A 17937-nucleotide genomic window follows, 5' to 3' on the forward strand; every position below is an offset into this window, starting at 1 on the left:
GGTTCAGATGCCTCCTTGCTCTTTTACCCTCTGCAGTGAGAGTCACTACTATAAAAGAATTGACTTAAAAGTGCCCCGGTAATGTAGTGAATTAAGTGCTGGGCTGCCGATTGAAAGCTCCGCAATTCAGACTTACCAGCTGTTCCATGGGAGAAGGACGAGGCAGTCAGCGCCCAAGTACATTTACAGGCCTGACTCCCCTCTATGGGGCAGGCCTACACTGCCGTGTACTATCGCTGGATGGAACTCAACTTTGAATGCAGTCGTTTTGGCTTTGATTTCAAAGGCCCCCCATGTCTCAGAGCTGGAGGGGCCCAGGCAGGCCTTTGCCACCCACAGAGGTGAAGGGACAGTCCTCGTCCCCGTCCCCAGCCTAATCTGGGCTCCTCTATCAAGATGTGAGCCTAAAGACAGCAAACCAGCTCTCAAGGTCATGGACTAGACTCTTAGATCCAAGTGCATCCTCAAATATTGGCTCTGGTCCCCAGGATGTCCCAGGGTGGGGAGTTTGAGGGCCAGCCCTTCCCTAGAAGAGGCCCTGGGGCTTCTAGGCTGAAGCCTTGTCCGCAGGAGCTGGAGGCTTGAGTGGTTAGGACTGAGAGAGGCAGGGCCAGGTCCCGGGGCGGATGCTTGAATAAATGTTCCCCTTAGCAGCAGCGGCTGGAGGGAGAGAAGGCAGAGCTGCTGGTCTCCTGGGGTATGGGTGTGTTCAGGGAGGCTAGACTTCAGGGATGGGTCAGGGCCATGCCAGGGAGGGATGGAACCTGCCAAGTGACTGTCCTGGCTGGTCCCTGCTGCCACCCGGGCTCCTGGTCCACCCCACAGGATGGACTTAGAGCGAATGACAGGGTGTAAAGGGTGGGATATCAGAAGTCATCATGAAGAGTAAGCACCAGCAGACTTGCCTGTAGAGACGCCAGGCGCGGCTTGGAATCTGGGTCTCTGCAGTGAGTTCAGAGTCTCTGTTCTTGGGGTGCAGTGTCCACTCAAACAATCCCCTTCTCCCACTAGCTGGAGTTTCTCCTTTGGTGTCTAGAGGGGCTGGGATGGAAATATAACTGCCAGTCAACAGCTATAGTTCATTGGAGGTCCTTCCAGACCTGCTTCTGGGTCAGCAGTGCTCGAGTGACAGGCCACTTTCAGTTGGAAGGGGCTTTGTGATCCCTGCTTGCTGGACGAGATCACCTCTGGAATAGAATGGACCTCTGGTACAGAGGTCGCGCCTGCATAGGATAGTCTGCACACAGGCTTCAGGGCCTCCATAACATAGCTTGATCTTTTCCCAAGCACTGATTGTACACACCCACTTCGTGCCTGAGCCTCTGGAGAGCAGGAGGTGACCTCCTTGCTGTCATTGTTTTGCTGTCTCGGGCAGCAACAAGCTTGGTGTGCGATGCCCCCTGCCCTTCCACCCCCTCCCACTTACCTGGGAAGATGTGGCTCCTAGATTTCTCACCACCAGCCATTTCTTCTCCCCTAGCATCTCTGGGCTCTGCTGGGGGGCTGTGTCCCCTTGTTCCTCAGCTTCTCTACTCTGCACCTGCTGGCCTCTCCCTGAGGGTCTGTACAGGTGACCGCAGGTTTCATGGGCATGTGGAGGGTTTCTCTCTCAGTCTTACTCTCCTCCTCTTCCTCCTCTTTGAGGCAGCTTGGGAGCTTGGGGACCTCTCCCTAAAGTGGATGCGACCCTCCTCCTTTTGACTTCATTCTGGATTTCTGGGTGCCTGCTCTGAGGGTGGGCCGGCAGCATCCCTGGGTGTGGGAAGGTGGCCAAGCAGTGGGTGCTGGCTGACGAGGCCAGGCTCTGTGTGTTCCCCGCTGCCTTGTCACCCTTCACTGTGTGTCCACATGGCTGGGCTCTTAGAACGGGCACTTCCAAGGGCAGCGTGTTAATAGAGAAGGCACGTGGAGGCTGGAGAGTGGGGGTGACCCTCGCGGTCACTGCAGACGGCAGAGCAGACAGCCCTGGTGAGTGCGCCTCGGCCAGCCTCTCCTCAGGAAGCTGAGTCAGACTCCCTCAGCGCCAGCCCCCAGCCCTGTTGTGGGAGCGGCATTCTTTCTCTGCAACAGGTGTTTTTTCCCTTAATGAGGCCCAGAAAGTGCCTCCTCGCTGGAGTGAAGCTTGATTGTGTCCCTGTTCCCTCCAGTGGTGGCTCTCTCTGTCTGGGATGTGGCTGCCCGGCCTGTGTGGACTGATGGTAAAAGGTGTGTGCAGGTCCACTGTGTACCTGATCCTGTGTCCGTCTTCAACAAAGCCCTGGCCTCCATCCTTTGTTCTGGGGTCTGACAGGTAGATTGGGTCCTGGACACTGGCCTTTCTGGGCAGAGGACTGGCCCTCACCAGCCTCATGCAACTTACTGCTGGCCCTTCCAAGGGTGATTGGTTGAGGCATTGATTAAGGCGACCTGGTGACACCATGGTTAAAGCACTGAGCTGCTAACCAGAAAAGGTCAGTGGATCAAATCCACCAGTTGCTCTTTGAAAGAGTCATTCCGAAGCCCTCTAAGTTGGAGCTGGCCTGAAGGCTGCCTGGTAGGGTGGGGAGGAGTTGAGAGCATCTGGATTGCTCCAAAGAGTTTTGGTGGCTCAGTGATTAAGCCTTTGACTGCTAATTAAAAGGTCAGTGGTTTGAACCCATGAGCTTTTCCATAGAAGTGCCTGCCTGATTCCCTAAGTTTGACAGCCTTTGAGACCCTATGGGGTAGCTTGACCTACACAGTATCTTGGTTCTGTAGAACAGCTTTGAGCGAGAATGGACTCCAGTTATAATGGGCTGCTGGGTAGGATGCTCGGGGGTGGAGGTGGATGGAGCTGGGACAACAAGGTGACCTCCACCCCGGGTCTGCCCTGCTCACCTCCAGTTCCCTGTAGTGGGGACCCCAAGGCAGAGACCCTTTGTACTGGATTCCTGTGGCAGCCGTAACTGTTTACCACGTAGAAAGTGATATGAATCTATTTTATTTTCTCACACTTCTGGAGTCCACAAGTTGAAGATCGAGCTTTGGCAAGGCTGTGCTATCCGTCCAGGCCCTTGGGAGGTATTCTGCCTCGTCTCGGTGAGCTTCTGGTGGCTGTAGGCATCCTTGGCTTGTGGCTGCATTGCTCCAGTCTCTTCCCCTGACCTCACGTCACCTTCTCTGTGTGTCTCCTGTGTCCTTTCCTTTTCTTGTAAGGACTTGACTTGTTGAATTTAGGGTCCTCGTGTGAATACTTGTGTTGTTGTTGGTTACCATCCGGTCACCTCCGACTCATCAGCCCCCAGAGCAATGGAACCAAATGCTCCAAGTCCTGCACCATCCACATCGTCGCTGGTGTCTCTGAGTTTGTTGTGTGACTATTGTGTCAGTCCAGTTCTTTGAGGATTTCTCTTGGTTTTGCTGACCCTCTGCTTTACCAAAGGAACCCTAATGTATTAGCCAAAAGGTCAATAGTTCAAATCCACCAAATGTACTGCTTGGAAAAAGAGAAGCTGTCTTCTTTTTTTTTTTTAGTGGAATTTTTAAATTATTATTAATTTTCATCAATATTTACAGACACTGGATTTTCATTAATTCATTGTTGCAGTTTTCTCCCTGCCTACCCCTCCCTCCCCAGGACAATCTTCTCTTGGAAAAGTAAAAGAAAAATTCTTTCATTGTTATACAATCCCTCCCCCCAGGTCCATCCCACTATGCAGCTTTCGCTCTGGACTCCTGTTATGACAAAAATACCTAATCACATATCCCTTTTAAACAGTTTTCTCCCTCATCTGTTTCAGTGCAGTATATTTTATTGAACCCATCTTTCTCAGTCTTCCTCCAACCTGGATGTCAGTCCCATTCTACAACAGTGGCATTATTCAGTATTTGTCCTTTTGTAACTGAGATATTTCACTCAGCATAATGTCCTCCTGGGTCACACATTTTGAATAATATTGCATGAGTTTCTTGTTTTTCTTTTTTTTTAAAAACAATTTAATTTTATTATTTTGTGTGTGTGTGCCATCAAATCAGATCTGACTGGTATAGGAGGAGATTGCCCCTCCTTCTCCAGCAGAACATCTGGTGGATTCAAACTGTATACCTCTGGGATTGCAGTGCAGCTTCTTGCCACTAGACCACTAGAGCTCTAAGTTCCTTGTTTTTCAATGCAGCATAGTACTCCTTTGTGTGAATATACCAAAGCTTCTCTATCCATTCGTTTGTTGATGAGCAGTTAGGTTGTTTCCAACTCCTTGTTATTGTAAACAAAGCTGCAATACACATGGGTGTGCATATATCTGTTTGGATGTCAGTTGTGGTCTCTTTGGGGTATATTCCCAAGTAGTGGAATTGCTGGGTCAAATGCTATCTCTATTTGCAACTTTTTGAGAAAGAACCACACTGCCTTCTACAGTGGTTGCACCATTTTACACTCCCACCAACAGTGAATAAGGGTTCCAGTTTCTCCACAACCTCGCCAGCATTTGTTGCTTGCTGTTCTGCTAAATTTTGCTATTCTGACTGGGGTGAGATGATGTCTCATGGGATTTACAGCCTCAGGAACCCAATAGAGCATCACTAGGAACTGGAACCAGCTTGAGGGAAATGGGTTTGGATTAGTTTCCATGTCCTTTCTAGTGATCAATGTTTCCTGATGAAAGTTCAAAGTGATTGAGCCAAAGTCTTCTCACCGTCAGGGATTTGTTTGTTCTTTTGACTATCCTTGGTTTAGTCAACATATTTTGCCCAACATATCAATTCTTGATGCCCAAGGCATCAATTCTTCTGTCTTCCTTTTTTCATTATCTGACATTTACATGCCTATGAGGACATCTAAAAAACCATGGCTTGGATCAGGTGCACCTTGGTCCCCAAAGTGACATCTTTGCTTTATAAGGTTTTAAAGAGATCTGTTACCTGCAATATGGGTTGAAGCTCAACGTCAAGAAAACAAAGGTTCTCACCACAGGGTCAACTCACAGCACCATGATAGATGGAGAAGAGACTGGGACTGTTAACAATTTCAGCTTGCTTGGGCCCGTAATCAACACTCTTGGCACCAGCAGTCAGGAAATTGAAAGGTGAATTGCATTAGGAAAATCTGCTGCCAGGGACTTCTCCAGAGTGCTGAAGAGCAACAATGTCAGTTGAGAGACTAAGGTATGCTTGACCCAGTCCTTGGTCTTTGCAGTTACTTGCTATGCATCAGAGAGCTGGACAATGATTAAGGATGACAGAAGAAGAATCGGTGCCTTTGATTTGTGGTGCTGGAGAAGAGTATTGAACATACCATGGACTGCTAGGAGAACAAACAGGTCTGGCCTGGAGAGACTGAAACCAAGTTGCTCCTTGGAGGCAAAGATTTTGAGATCCTATCTCACACACTTTGGGCATGTTGCCAGGAGGGACCGGTCCTTAGAGAACGACATCATGCTTGGAAGGGTGGGAGCACATCATAGGAGAGGGAGACCCTGGATGAGATAGATTGACACAGTAACTGGGGTAATGGGGGTAAGTGTGTCAGAGGCAGTGAGACTGGCTCAGGGTAGAGCAGGGTTCAGAGCTATTGTGCCTAGGGTCGCTATGAATCGAAGTTGATTTGACAGCACATAACAACAGTATTCCATCTGTCTTCTTGACTGTTGCTTCCTTGAAAGTTGGTTATTGAGCCGAGTAGAATTAAGTTGTTAACAAGCTTGTTCCCTCCTTTCCCCTGTATCATGATGTCTAACAGTCCAGGTGTAAGGATCTCTGTTTTCTGCTTTAGTCTTTGCTGTTTGTAGGTCCTGTGGAGTTGACTGTCTGATTCATAGTGACCCTACGAACAACAGCTTGCACTGCCCAGCGCCGTCCTTGCGAATCTCGACCTGCTCCAGCCCGCTGTTGCAATCACTGTGTCAGTCCAGCTCACTGAAGGCCTTCCTTTCCTTCGCTGACCCTCTATTTTCTAAGCAATTGTGGTGTTTCATGTGGGTAAATTGAGTAATTATGATTTCATATGACCTCTGCTTGATCCTTAGCTAATTGCCTCCACAAAGATCCTGTTTGCAAATAAGGCCACATTCTGAGCTCCTTGGTGGTCCCTGACCCTGGTGGTCTAGTGGGTAAAGAGTTTCCCCTGCTGACCCAAAGGCATGAGGTTTGAATCCACTTCCTTCTCTGGGAGAGAAAGGTGCACAGTCTCTTTCCATACGATTTACAGCCTCTGATAACCTGCTGGAGGACCAGCTTTGAGCTGGCTTCAGCTCACAGCAGTGAATGGAGTTTATTGACCCAACCCACCACCCCACTGCCTTTACCCTCTCTTGAGGCTCCCCTGTGGGCTGGGCCAGGCCTCACAGGTATTACCAGGCTCTCTGTTTTGGCTGGTAGACCCCAGATGCACCACTACTAGCACTTCTCAGAGAGCATTTATTAGATTGTTACTGTTGCTATTCAGCGCTTGGTGAGTCAGTTATGACGCATAGCGACCCTATGAACAGTGTGGGTCTGTACCGTTCTATCCTGTGAACAACGGGTCTGTACCCTGTTCTATCCTGTGTCACCCTCGCGTTATCTTACATACTGAGCCCGTTGTGGCAGTCACTGTGTCAATCCGTCTCATTGAGGGTCTTCCTTTCCTTAGCTGACCCTCCACCTTTCCAAATATGATGTCCATCTCCAAGGAATAGCCCCTCCCAACAATATGCCCTAAGTATGTGGGGTGAAGCTTTGCCTCCAAGGAACACTCTGGCTGCACCTTCTCCAGGACATATCTGTTTATTCTTTTAGCAGTCCATGGGCTGTCCGCTACTCTTCTCCAATACCACAGCTCAAAGGCATCAATTCTTCTTCTGTCATCCTCCAATCCAAGTGATTGAAAAGACCATGGCCTGAATCAGGCATCCCTTAGTCCTCAATTAGACATCATTACTCCTCAATAATTTCGAGAGGTGCATGACTGCAGACTTTTCCAGTACAATACCTCTCCTGATCTGGCTACTGGTACCAAGGGAGGCAAGTAAGATTGTGGATCCAAGTAAGATCAAGTTGTTGAACGTTTCAGTCTTTTCTCCATCTGCCATGATGTTGCCTATCAGTCCATTGGTTTTTTGGTTTTGGGTTTTTTGTTTTCTAGAAAAAGACTTAGAAAAGCAGTATATGCCCCAAGTTCTGCCTTTGAAGGCGCCAGTAGCTGAGCTTTCATGCCCCTGGGTCTGCTCCAACCTGCTGCTCTCATTTCTGCCTCCCCCAGCATCAGGGCTGAGCCTGCCCCAGCAGGCCAGGCCGGAATGAGAGCATGGGCAGCTCGGGGCTGGCCGCCTGCCTCCTCTCTGGAGCTGGCTCCTGTCGGTGTGGGTGAGGCCCCAGGAGTGTGGTAGGCATGGTTTGAGGAGGAAGATCTGGGCCTGGGGAGCTGGCCAGGCTCCGGCCACTGGATCCAGTCCCTGCCTGGTGGACTGGCTGCCCTCGGGCTGGTGCGGATGGGGTAGATGCACACCCCAGGGTGGGTTCAGATTGTTAACCCTCTGTTGTGTTCCCACCCAGATGTGGACGAATGCCAGATGCACAACGGCGGCTGCCAGCACAGGTGTGTGAACACCCCAGGCTCCTACCTCTGCGAGTGCAGGCCAGGCTTCCGGCTCCACACCGATGGCAGGACCTGCCTGGGTAAGCGGTTTTGCTGCCCGCCCCTCTGAAGGGCGCTCCATGCAGCTCAGGTTCAGGAAGGCCCAGGCACTGCTTTCCGGGAGGCCTGCCTGGGCTGGTCCTCAGGTGGGGTGGCTCAGGGTGGCAGTGGCCGCTGTTATATTACAAGAGGTCCTTCAGCTGGACTCGGGGACCCCGGGACTCACGATGCCCTCCTGGGGTGCCATTGTCAGTCCACAGACAGGTGAGAAAATGCAGACTCTGGCAGGTGGGAGAATAGTCTACAAGGCGAGGTTTCCAGCTCAGGTGGGTATAATACTGCGCTGCCCACCTTCCACCGACATGAGCTCCCTGGATTCAAAGTGTGTCAGCCAGCCTGGACCTCTGACTGGTGGGGGGAGCCTGGACTAGTGTCCCAGTGAGGCCCCCAGTGCCAAGTAGCCAGTCGGCAGCCCAGACCCGGCACTGCCCCCTCAGAACTTGGGGGAAGGTGGGGCCTACTGAACAGAGGTGAGGCTGGCGAGGAGGTATTACACGGCCACTCCTATCCTATGGGGATGGCCTTCCAGGACCCACATCATCGACCTCTGCAAGGAGCTCAGTGGGGTGGGGTGGGCGGTGCAGCAAATGGTTAACAAACCCAAGCCAATTCTCTTGCCTTTGAGTCTGTGCTGACTCTAATGACTGGCTAGGACAGAAGTGCCCCCTGGGTTGACAGAGTTGTCTTCTTTAAGGAAATGGACCAACCTTACCTTTCTCCTGTGGGTTGGCCGACAGGCTTGAACTTCAGGCCTCGTGACTAACAGCCGAGCTCTTTGACCGTTAGTCCCACTGGAACTCCTTGGCACCTGGCTGGGAGGGGAGTCCAGAAGCAAATTCTGACAGTTCTGACCCTGCACGTTTCTGGCCACAGAGAATAGTCTCAGTGGAGTCACAAAGGGTCAGTAGATTAAGGCCCTGTGGGTCTGAAAGGGTTAAAAGGAGAGAGGAGCACCTGGGGATGGGAGGTACAGCACTCTGCATAGAGGGGGCTGGAGACAGTTCTCCCACCCCGGCTGCACCCCAACCGGACCTGGACACAGGTGCCACGTAGGGTTGGCCTCGTGCAAACGTCTGTCTCAAGGCTGGGTTAGGTCACCCCCCTGACTAGTGGACACTGAGTAAAGCTCAGTCCAGAGGGACAGCCTGCCCTCTCTTCATCTTCCTCTCCCCTACTTTGGACCACCCCTTCTTTCCACCCCAGCCCCAGAACGTGGAAGGGCCCCTAGTGCCCCAGGATGCCGTGCTACCATATGGCAAGGCGACTGGCCAGCCCTGGGGGGCCCTCCCCCTCACTTGTCCTTTCGCTGTGCCGGGAGGGGAGCGGGGCCGCCTGTGGAGCCTCTCTGGTGAAAAGTGGAAACAGATGCAGGAATGCTGAGTTGCCTTCAAGACAGCAAACGGTTGTCTGCTGGCGCCTTGGGGCAAGGAAGGTGGGGGACTCCGGAGGGGGTTCCTCTGCCTGGGCACCTGTGGTCTCTGGAGGAGGTGACTCAGGTGCTGCAAGAGGAACAGGGCAGGCTTTCCTTGCAGAAGGTGACCATTGTAGGGGGTCTGCTACCTCACCCATGCAGACCCTGACCCCAACTGTGAAAGATGATCTTGGGAGTCACTCTCGGCCCAGTCTATGTCTTTCAAAGCCCTGATGGTGGCTGTCACTGTGTCCTGGAAGGAAGGAGGACCTGGCTGATGGTGATGCGTGAATACCGCTGAGAGGGAAGGGTGCCTTTGGGAACTTCACGGTGCCCAGCAGTGACTGCTAAGAATGACCCTACGTGCTGGCTTCTGGAAGCCCAGGAGGAATGCCCCTCCAGCTCTGCCCTCATCTCACCCTTCTCCACTACCAAAGCCACTGCCCTCTGTTCTCAGGCCCTAGGGAGCATTTGCTTGTTTTATCTGGTGAGAGTCTGACACCAGAGCTGTGGGCATGGTTTGCACAGCCCAGATGCCACATTGCTCTTCCTGCCCCTGTGGCATCTGAGGACCCCGTGGTGTTTTGACAGCCGTTCTCAGAATGCGTGGGCTTCTGGGAGTCCTTGGGCCACCTCTGTGCAGGTGCTGCCTCCTGGCTGTTTACACTGGAGGGACAGGTGAGCCTACCTGTCCTTCCTGCTGCCTTCTGTGTAAGTGAGTGTGCATCCCGGGACTGCGTGAGAAAGCATCGCATGATAGCTAAGCAGATAGATGATAGCTAGCGTGGTGCCGTTCATCGCAGAGGTCATTGAATTGGCTTCAACCCATGGCCACCTTATGTAGAACGGAACAAAACCTTGCCCAGACCTGAGTCATCCTCACGCTTGCCAGCATGTATGATGAGTCTATTCTAGGGAACATTCTGGCTGTACTTCCAAGACAGACTTGTTTGTTCTTCTGGCACTCCATGGTATATTTAATACTCTTCACTAACGCCATCATTCAAAGGCATCCATTGATTTGACATCTCAGTGAGGGAACGAAGTTGTGTTCCAAAGATGAGAAAACCTCCAGAGGCTCTAATCCACCATCCATCCGCACTGTTATAGATACAGGGCTGGAAAAGAACAGTTAACCCTCGAAACATAGCTCCCAGTCAGGCCCCGACATTCCTGCTCCTGGAAACTGTTGTTGTTGGGTGCTATGGAGCCATTTCGGACTTGGCAACCTGTACCAGCCTCTCAGTTGTTGATATGGTTGTGCCCGTTGTTACCAGGCCAATACAGCTTTGCTTTTCTTTCTTAGTTTGGTGACCCTTTACTTTACTAAGGGGACTCTGGTGGGATGCTCTGCAAGGAGCTATGCTGATAACCCAAAGCTCCGGGGTATAAAGACGGGGAATCTCCTCCTGTGCAATTTACAGCGGTGGAAAATCCCTGAAGGGTCAGCTATGAGTAGGCTCCAACTCAAAAAAGAAGGCATTTGAGTTTGAATTTTACTTTACTGAGACGTGTTGCACTGAGAAAAATCTACTTTCAAGGATCTCTCTAGAGTGCTAAAGAACAAGGATATCACCTTAAAGACTAAGGTGCACCTGCCACAAGCCATGGCATTTTCTATTGCTTTCTATGAAAGTTAGTTAATGAATAAGGAAAACCAAAGAATTCAATGCCTTTGAATTGTGATGTTGGCAGAAAGTGCTGAATATATCCCATGTTGCTGTTGTTGAGTACCATCAAGTTGGAACCAATGCATAACTGACCCTCTGGCAGGTTTCAGAGGCAGTTAATCACATGAGAGGAGATTGCCCATCCTTCTCTTATGGAGCAGCTGGTGGATTCGAACTGCATGCCTTTGGGATTGCAGCACAGCTTCTTGCCACTAGGCCACCAAAGCTCCCTGAATATTTCCCATGGTTTGCCAAAAGAACAAACAAATCTGTCTTGGAAAAGGCCATCAGGGTGAGCCTTAGAGGCAAGGATGGTGAAACGTCATCTCATTCAGGCGTGCTGTCAGGAGGGGTCAGGTCTAGGAAAAAGGCGTCATGCTGGAAAGCTGGAGGAGCGTGAGAGAAGGAGAGGAAGACCCTCACCAGGATGGACTGACGTGCCTGTAACAGTGGGCTTGAGTCTATCAGAGATGTAAGGATGTTGCAGGACAGGGCGAGGTTCAGGTCCGTCGTTCGTAAGGTCGCTGTGAGTCTCTCCTCATAACCCACACGGACGCTGGTCTCACCAGCCTCCCTTCGAAGGAGCATTCTACCCATGTCAAAAGCATAACCATTCACCCTCTAGCCGCTTCCAAATCCTGCCCTTTCCATGTGCAAAACACATTCATTCCATCTCAACATCTTCAGAAATTCTAACCTACCCAGAAATTCTAACTCTAAGCCCCACATCTAATAGAGATCCTGGGTATAGGCCAATGTGGACAAAATTCCTTTTTACAGAGTAAACTTTGCCTCTCTCCTGCCAAGCCCTCTGGTTGCCTGGGGGCCCGAGCTGCCCAGGACAGGTGAAACTGAGCCTGTTTCTCTGTCACCCTGGCATATCATCCTCTGACTCCGCCGTGGCGACACTCCCAGCCCCGTTCCTCCTCTCCTTCCTCATAGGGGCCTGCCATCCTGTAGGCTCACCCTGTTGGTGGCCGATTCCAGAGAGCTAGCTGGAAGTTATGGATTGAATTATATCCTGTCCCCACCCCTCCTCCCAAATGTGAATACTGACTTCTTTGCCTGTGGTTCTAATCCCATTTGGGAGTGAGTTGTCTTTGTTATGTTAATGAGTCAGGGTTTCTGCTGCATATGGCTGGAGTCAGTCTCTTCTGAGATATAAAAGAGATTAAACAAGCAAGTGAAAAAGCAGAGAGGATGAGGTGGGGCATGGTGGGAGCCTGCAGTCTATGGGGTGACCCTCCCATGCCTGGATCACAGAGGATCTTCAGCAGACGTTTATGGGAGGAACTGACTAGAGTTCTTGTGCACTGCTCCACCCACCCATCGCCCCCAGGGAGCAGCTGTGGGACTGATGCACAGCTGGGGCCCAGCTGGTTGGGGTGCTCCTCCAGGGTCTGCTGGAACTTGCTGCCAGTCCTTCTGGAATTTTGACAAGGAAACAGGGAACAGGGACAAGGCTTGTCCCCCAAGAGTGGAGAGATACTGGAGGTGTCACTCTATCCCATTGTTGTTGTTGTTGTTATGTGCCTTCGAGTCGCTTGCGACTCATAGCAACCCTATGTACAACAGCCCTAAACCCTGCTCTATCCTGTGCCAAGCACACTGCCTCCGACACACCCATCCTGATCACCCCAGTCACTGAATCAATCCACCTCATAGAGGGCCTTCCCCTCCTGCGCTGTCCCTCTACCCTACCAAGCATGATGTCCCTCTCCAAGGACCTGTCTCTCCTTACAACATGTCCAAAGTATGTCAGACAAAGCCCCAGAATCCTTGCCTCCAAGGAGTAGCCTGGTTTAACCCCCTCCAGGATGAATCTGTTTGTTTTCTTGGCAGTCCATGGTACATTCAATACTCTTCTCCAGCACCACAGCTCAAAGGCATCAATTCTCCTTCTATCCTCCCTAGTCATTGTCCAACTCTCCGATGCATAACAACTGATTGCAAAGACCATGGCCTGTATCAGATACACCTTAGTCTCCAGAGAGACACCGTTGCTCTTGAGAACTTTAGAGAGGTCCCTAACAGCAGACTTTCCCATCGCAATACGTTTTTTGATTTCCTGGCTGCTAGTGCCAAGAGTGTTGACCGTGGAGCCGAGCAAACTGAAGCTGTGACCAATCTCAATCTCTTCGCCATCCATCCTAACGCTGCCAATTGGTCCAGTGGTGAGAATCTTTGTCTTCTTGACATGGAGCCTCAGTCCATACTGAAGGCTGCAGTCCTTGACCCTCTGCAGCAGGTGCTTCAGGTCCTCCTCAGTTTCGGCAAGCAGGGTTGTGTCATCTGCATAACACAGATTGCTCTATCCCATAGGGCATCATAAATGCAGGGGGCAGATGTGGGGGCTGTTGGCAGGATGAGTCTGGGGGTCCTGAGTGCTGTCTAAGAAGTTCTGGGAGGTGAAGGTGCTTGAGGGGCTTGTAGGGCTACACCTAGAAGAGGGGCAGCAGGGCTGCAGTGTGTCCATTTCCCAGCGGCGTGGTCAGTAGGTAGTTGCATTTGCTACCCCACCTCCAGAACGTCTGGCAGTTCGAATCCACCAGTAGTTCTGCGGGAGAAGGATGGGCAGTCTCCTCCTGTGTGGTTTGCAGTCTTGGCAACCTGACAGAAGGTCAGCTATGAATTGATTCTGACTCAACAGCAATGAGGGTTTTAGTTCCAAATACTCTTGTGGGAATAAAACAGAGAGGGAGTTTGACTTTTAAAAGTGAGAATTTACAAGGACTTGGTGTTGGGCCCCAGTTGGGAGAAAAGTCCAGGACTAGAGGCCCTGTGCCCACCTCTTCCCGGGCACCCTCCAGCCTGGCCTAGAGGAATAGGACCCCCTCGCCTGCTGAGGGATGCATTCCACTTTTATGGTGCGTTATGGCTGGGCCCAGCCACAGCCCATCTCCTGGGATGCTAGATCTGGGCAGAGGCCCGAGTTCCTGTCTCCCTGGGTCTTACTTCTGGGGTTCTGCACTGACGTTCCCCCTGCCTCCCGTTGTCTGTGGAATAGGAAACGCATAGGGGGGTTGGCCTGTGTCCAGCAGGATCACTTGGTTTTTTTGTGACATCTCATACCCCTGACTCCTTTGCACTGGGGGCCCCCTCTCGGAACATAGAGCCCTCTGAATGTGTATGCATGACACGACCTGTGACCCTAGAGGTGGGCTTTTCTGACCTTCTAGAGCCTGACCTGGGCCCTTGGGGCATGTGGCACTGTCCAGAGCTGGCCAGCCGGATGTCAGGTGTTGCTGGCCCACCTACAGGGAGACTTTCCCTGACCAGTCACTGGGACAGGATGGGGCCTTTGCCCTCCTGCTGCTTTGACCTACCCTTGGCTCTTTGGACATAGACTGTTTGGAGGGACTTGCTGTCAACATCCACCCCCCCCCACACACACACACACACCTACACAAGCCTGGTGCTCCTGCCACCCACTGGCCTTGCCTCCAGCCCAGCTCTGCCCTACGTGTGCCCCAGACATGGGACTCCTGCCAGGACCCCTCAAGCCTGGACAGGTGGCTCCTCCGGCTCTCCAGCCTGGGCCGCTCTGCCCTCCCAGGTCTCCTGGGTGGAGGGGAGACCCTGGAGAGTCTGGTGCTGGAAGCATTGAGCGAAGGAGCAGGAGCTAGAGCACAGCAGAAGTATGGGGAGGGGGAGACTGGCCTGCAAAGCCATGCAGGCAAGTCTGCGGATGCTTCCAGAGCCCCACTGAACCCCCAAATAGCTGCGGCCTGGCGAAAGGAGCTAGCTGCCTTCCTGGCTATGAAGGGGTCCGTGGGGTGGCCTGAGTCCAGCAGGCAGAGCAGGATGGGCGGGGAGAGTGTCTACTTATCCCTCCCCAGATGCTTCAGTCCCCACCTCTCCAGATCCCCCGGGGCTGCTCGCACATGAGGGCCCGAGCCCAGGATCCTGGAGGTATGAACCCACAGAAAAGAGGACAGCTGCCTCAGTCAGGATATCAGATGGGCATGTTGGACCCAGGTACTGAGAGCAGTGATAGACAACTGTGCACAAAAACCCACCAGGAAGGGCGGCGACAGACAGGGCTGGCCAGTGCAAAACAGAAGCAGGGTCCAGCAGGGAATGGTGACCTTCAGTCAGAGTGAGTTCAAGGTCAGCGCTGATGGGACTAACCAGGTATTGGGTTTTGGGAGGGGTGGGAGGGATTATGATGATACAGGCACAAAGGGACCAGAGTCTGGCTTCCCTCTTGAAGGCCAGCTGGAGCTGGTGGCATCTCACCTTCTTGCCTGGCACCACTTGTGGGACAGCCACCCACTGCTGTCAAGTCGGTATTGACTCATCAGGACCCTGCATCACGTTTCCTAGGTTCCTTTAAAGGCAGGGACTGGCCACATTTCGCCTTTGCAGTGGCTGGTGGGTAGGGGTCCTTTAAAGGCGGGGACTACCCACGTTTCTCCCTTGCAGTGGCTGGCGGGTTCAAACTGCTGGCCTTGAGCATAGTTAAATCCTGTGCCACCCCGACTAGTTCTGTGGAAGACAGTCAGGGTTGGAATTGTTGCTCTTCTATGCCTTGCAGTGTGATGGGCGTTGATGATAACTACTGTCTTAGCTTCCTAGTCAGGGAGCTCTGGTGGCCTAGTGGGTAAGGCATTGCGCTGCCAACACAAAGGCAAGTGGTTTGAATCCAGCTTCAAGGGAGGAAGTTGTGCATTCCTTTCCTGTGTGACTTCTTGTATCCTGTAGAGCTGGAACCGGCCCATAGCTGACCCTCTGGTGGAATTTCTGAAGCCGTTGATGGCCTTGAACCGTGTGCCTTTGGGATTGCAGTGCAGCTTCTTGCCACGAGGCCACCAAAGCTCCCCCTCCTATATATGACTTAGAGCCTCTGAAAACCCGCCAGAGGGTCAACTATGAGTTAGTTGGTTTAGACTTGAAGACACACAACAGTTTCCTAGTGCTGCTGAAACAGAAGTATCACAAGTGGGTGACTTTGACAAACAGAACTTTATTATCTCACAGTTTAGGAAGCTTGGAGTCTGAAGACAGGGCTCTAGCTCTAGGGAAGGATCTCTGTCGGTTCTTTCTTCATCTTCATGTGGTCTACACTTTCCCTTTCCTGTATGCTCCCCTCTCTGTCCCTAGTCTGCTCTTTTACTTCTCAAAAGTGCTTGGTTTAGACACACTTAACACTGTCATGGCTCCATTAGCATAACAAAGAAAGCCCTACTCCCAAATGAGATATATGGGTTGCATTAACTATATTCTAGAAGTGCTCTGCAGAGGTTCCTAGTTGGAAAGCTTTTCAGGAGCAAGTTGATAGGTGTTAAGATTTGCAGGGTATATTTTGGGGGAGGGGACACACAGCAGCTCAATCCACAGCAACCTTCTAAACACCAGAGAAGGTAATTTCCTAAATTCAGAGAGAGAGAGACACACACACACAGACAGACACAGAATTCCAGGAAGAGGGTTGATGAATTGAGATCCTAGTGATGGGGGAGACCTCAATGAGTAGGGGAGCAGGCCATGTGGGGACAGAAGTGGATGTGACCCTATCTGGCTGGGCCAAAGCTCTGGCCACTGCTATAAGGCTCTGCAGCTGACCATTTCTCTTTATAAGTGCCCCATGTCTCTAAGAACTCACCAAGTCCATTCTGGGAAAGGTCACATGCCGCAGAGCACTGTGTTAAAATGCCCATCCTGCTCCTGCTCTGAAGGCCAGTCTGTGCTGGACATTGCAGTGCAGTGCAGGTGAGCCGTGGGAAGGGAGGAGCTCAGGGACCAGCCAGCTTTGCTAGGGTATGAGGGTGCCCAGGTGGGGTTGAGGTAGAGCCACACTCTTCAGACTGTGCTGAAGGAACTGCCCTGCCTGGTAGCTTCTTTGACTGGAATTGAGGAGAGAGGGCCTGCTGGCTGCTGTGTGGGCTGTTAGTGGGCCTGGTGGCACATTAGGCAAAGGCGTGTGGGCAGGACCAACATTTGCATACCTCAAAGGGCCTCTGTTGCTAGGAGAGGCTATCCCTTGGAGAAGGACATCATGCTTGGAAAGGTGGAGGGGTGGCAAAGGACAGGAAGACCCTCAACCAAACGGATTGATACAGTGATTGCTGCTATGGGCTCAAGTGTGTCAGAGATTGTGAGGATGGCACAGGATGGGACAGGGTTCAGACCTCTTGTTCATAGGGTTGATAAGATTTGTGCTCGACTCAGTGGCACTTAACAAGAAGGGGCTGTGTTTACATAGGCTGCACTGTGGACAGTGCTCCCTGAGCAGCGTTGAGGCCCATCCAGAGGGTAGAAGACAGGTAGAATCTAGGAGTCAGTAGGTGTCCCTGTGGACAGCCTGGTGGGGAAGGGCCATGAGAGGATGTTGGAGCTGGGGTAAGGTGTCCAGGTTATGATGCCCTGTCCTGCCATCTTGGCTTTGTCTGTAACCGAGGGCTTCCTAGATGGAAGGACTGTGGTGGTCACTGACCATGTGTGGTGGGAGGCTCCAGGAACTAACACCCAAGATGGCCTCAGGGCAGTGATTACAAAACCTCACTCAACCCCAAACCACTAGCTGAGGTCTGAGGTTTGACAGTAGCTGGTGGGGCTGGTACCATGTGACACATTTATCTTCCTCTGGCTCAGACTCCCATACCCTCAGCCCACAAACATGCTGGGGCTTAGAGGCTAGGGCCCCAACAGGTGAGCTGTCCTCTGCTACACCCTCCCTGGCATGCCTAGGCCTCGGATCCTGCTTCCAGATAGCCCAGATAGTGCCTTTTTCTGTCTTGAATGAAGTCCCTACAGAAGCTGAGGACAAGCTGGCATTGACAGAGCAGTTGACCCTGTCGGAAATGAGATTTCTAGGATTTCTAGTTTTCTATTCAAGTATGGCCTTCCTGCCCTTTGAAGACCTTGATGACACTGACAGAATACATCTCTTGATTAGTGGTGACCCCTGCAGGAAGACAGTGGAATTGCAGCCAAGCTCTATGAGACCCTTTAAGTAACCTGGCTGAAGTGGTAAAACCCAAAATTTGTAACGTGGTGGAGCCAAGGGAACCCCAACTGGGGAAAAATGCTTTTGATCTTGATGTGAGCAGGCCCTGGTAGGGAAAAGAACACCCTCCAGCAGATTTTCAGAGTTTAAAAATCACATGAGAGAGTGTGTCTATCTTTCTCCTAAGGAATGGCTGGTGGGTTTGAACCACCAGACAGGCACTGCCTTGAGTATATTAGCACAGCTCCCTAAGAACCTGTGAAAAGAGCAAGGGGGA

General features: G+C 51.9%; 1 protein-coding gene across 1 annotated transcript in view; it reads left to right on the forward strand.

Moving 5' to 3' along the window:
- Nucleotides 1-17937, forward strand: part of MEGF6 (multiple EGF-like-domains 6) — a 170765-nt gene that overhangs the window by 119639 nt on the left and 33189 nt on the right. Inside the window, exon 5 of the mRNA XM_006885926.1 lies at nt 7489-7611. Within this exon, the coding sequence (XP_006885988.1) occupies nt 7489-7611 (123 nt within the window). The remainder of the gene's footprint in view (nt 1-7488; nt 7612-17937) is intronic.

Source organism: Elephantulus edwardii, unplaced genomic scaffold, assembly GCF_000299155.1.
Source record: "Elephantulus edwardii isolate Elephantulus edwardi_28Jun2011 unplaced genomic scaffold, EleEdw1.0 scaffold00045, whole genome shotgun sequence".
Classification (NCBI taxonomy): domain Eukaryota; kingdom Metazoa; phylum Chordata; class Mammalia; order Macroscelidea; family Macroscelididae; genus Elephantulus; species Elephantulus edwardii.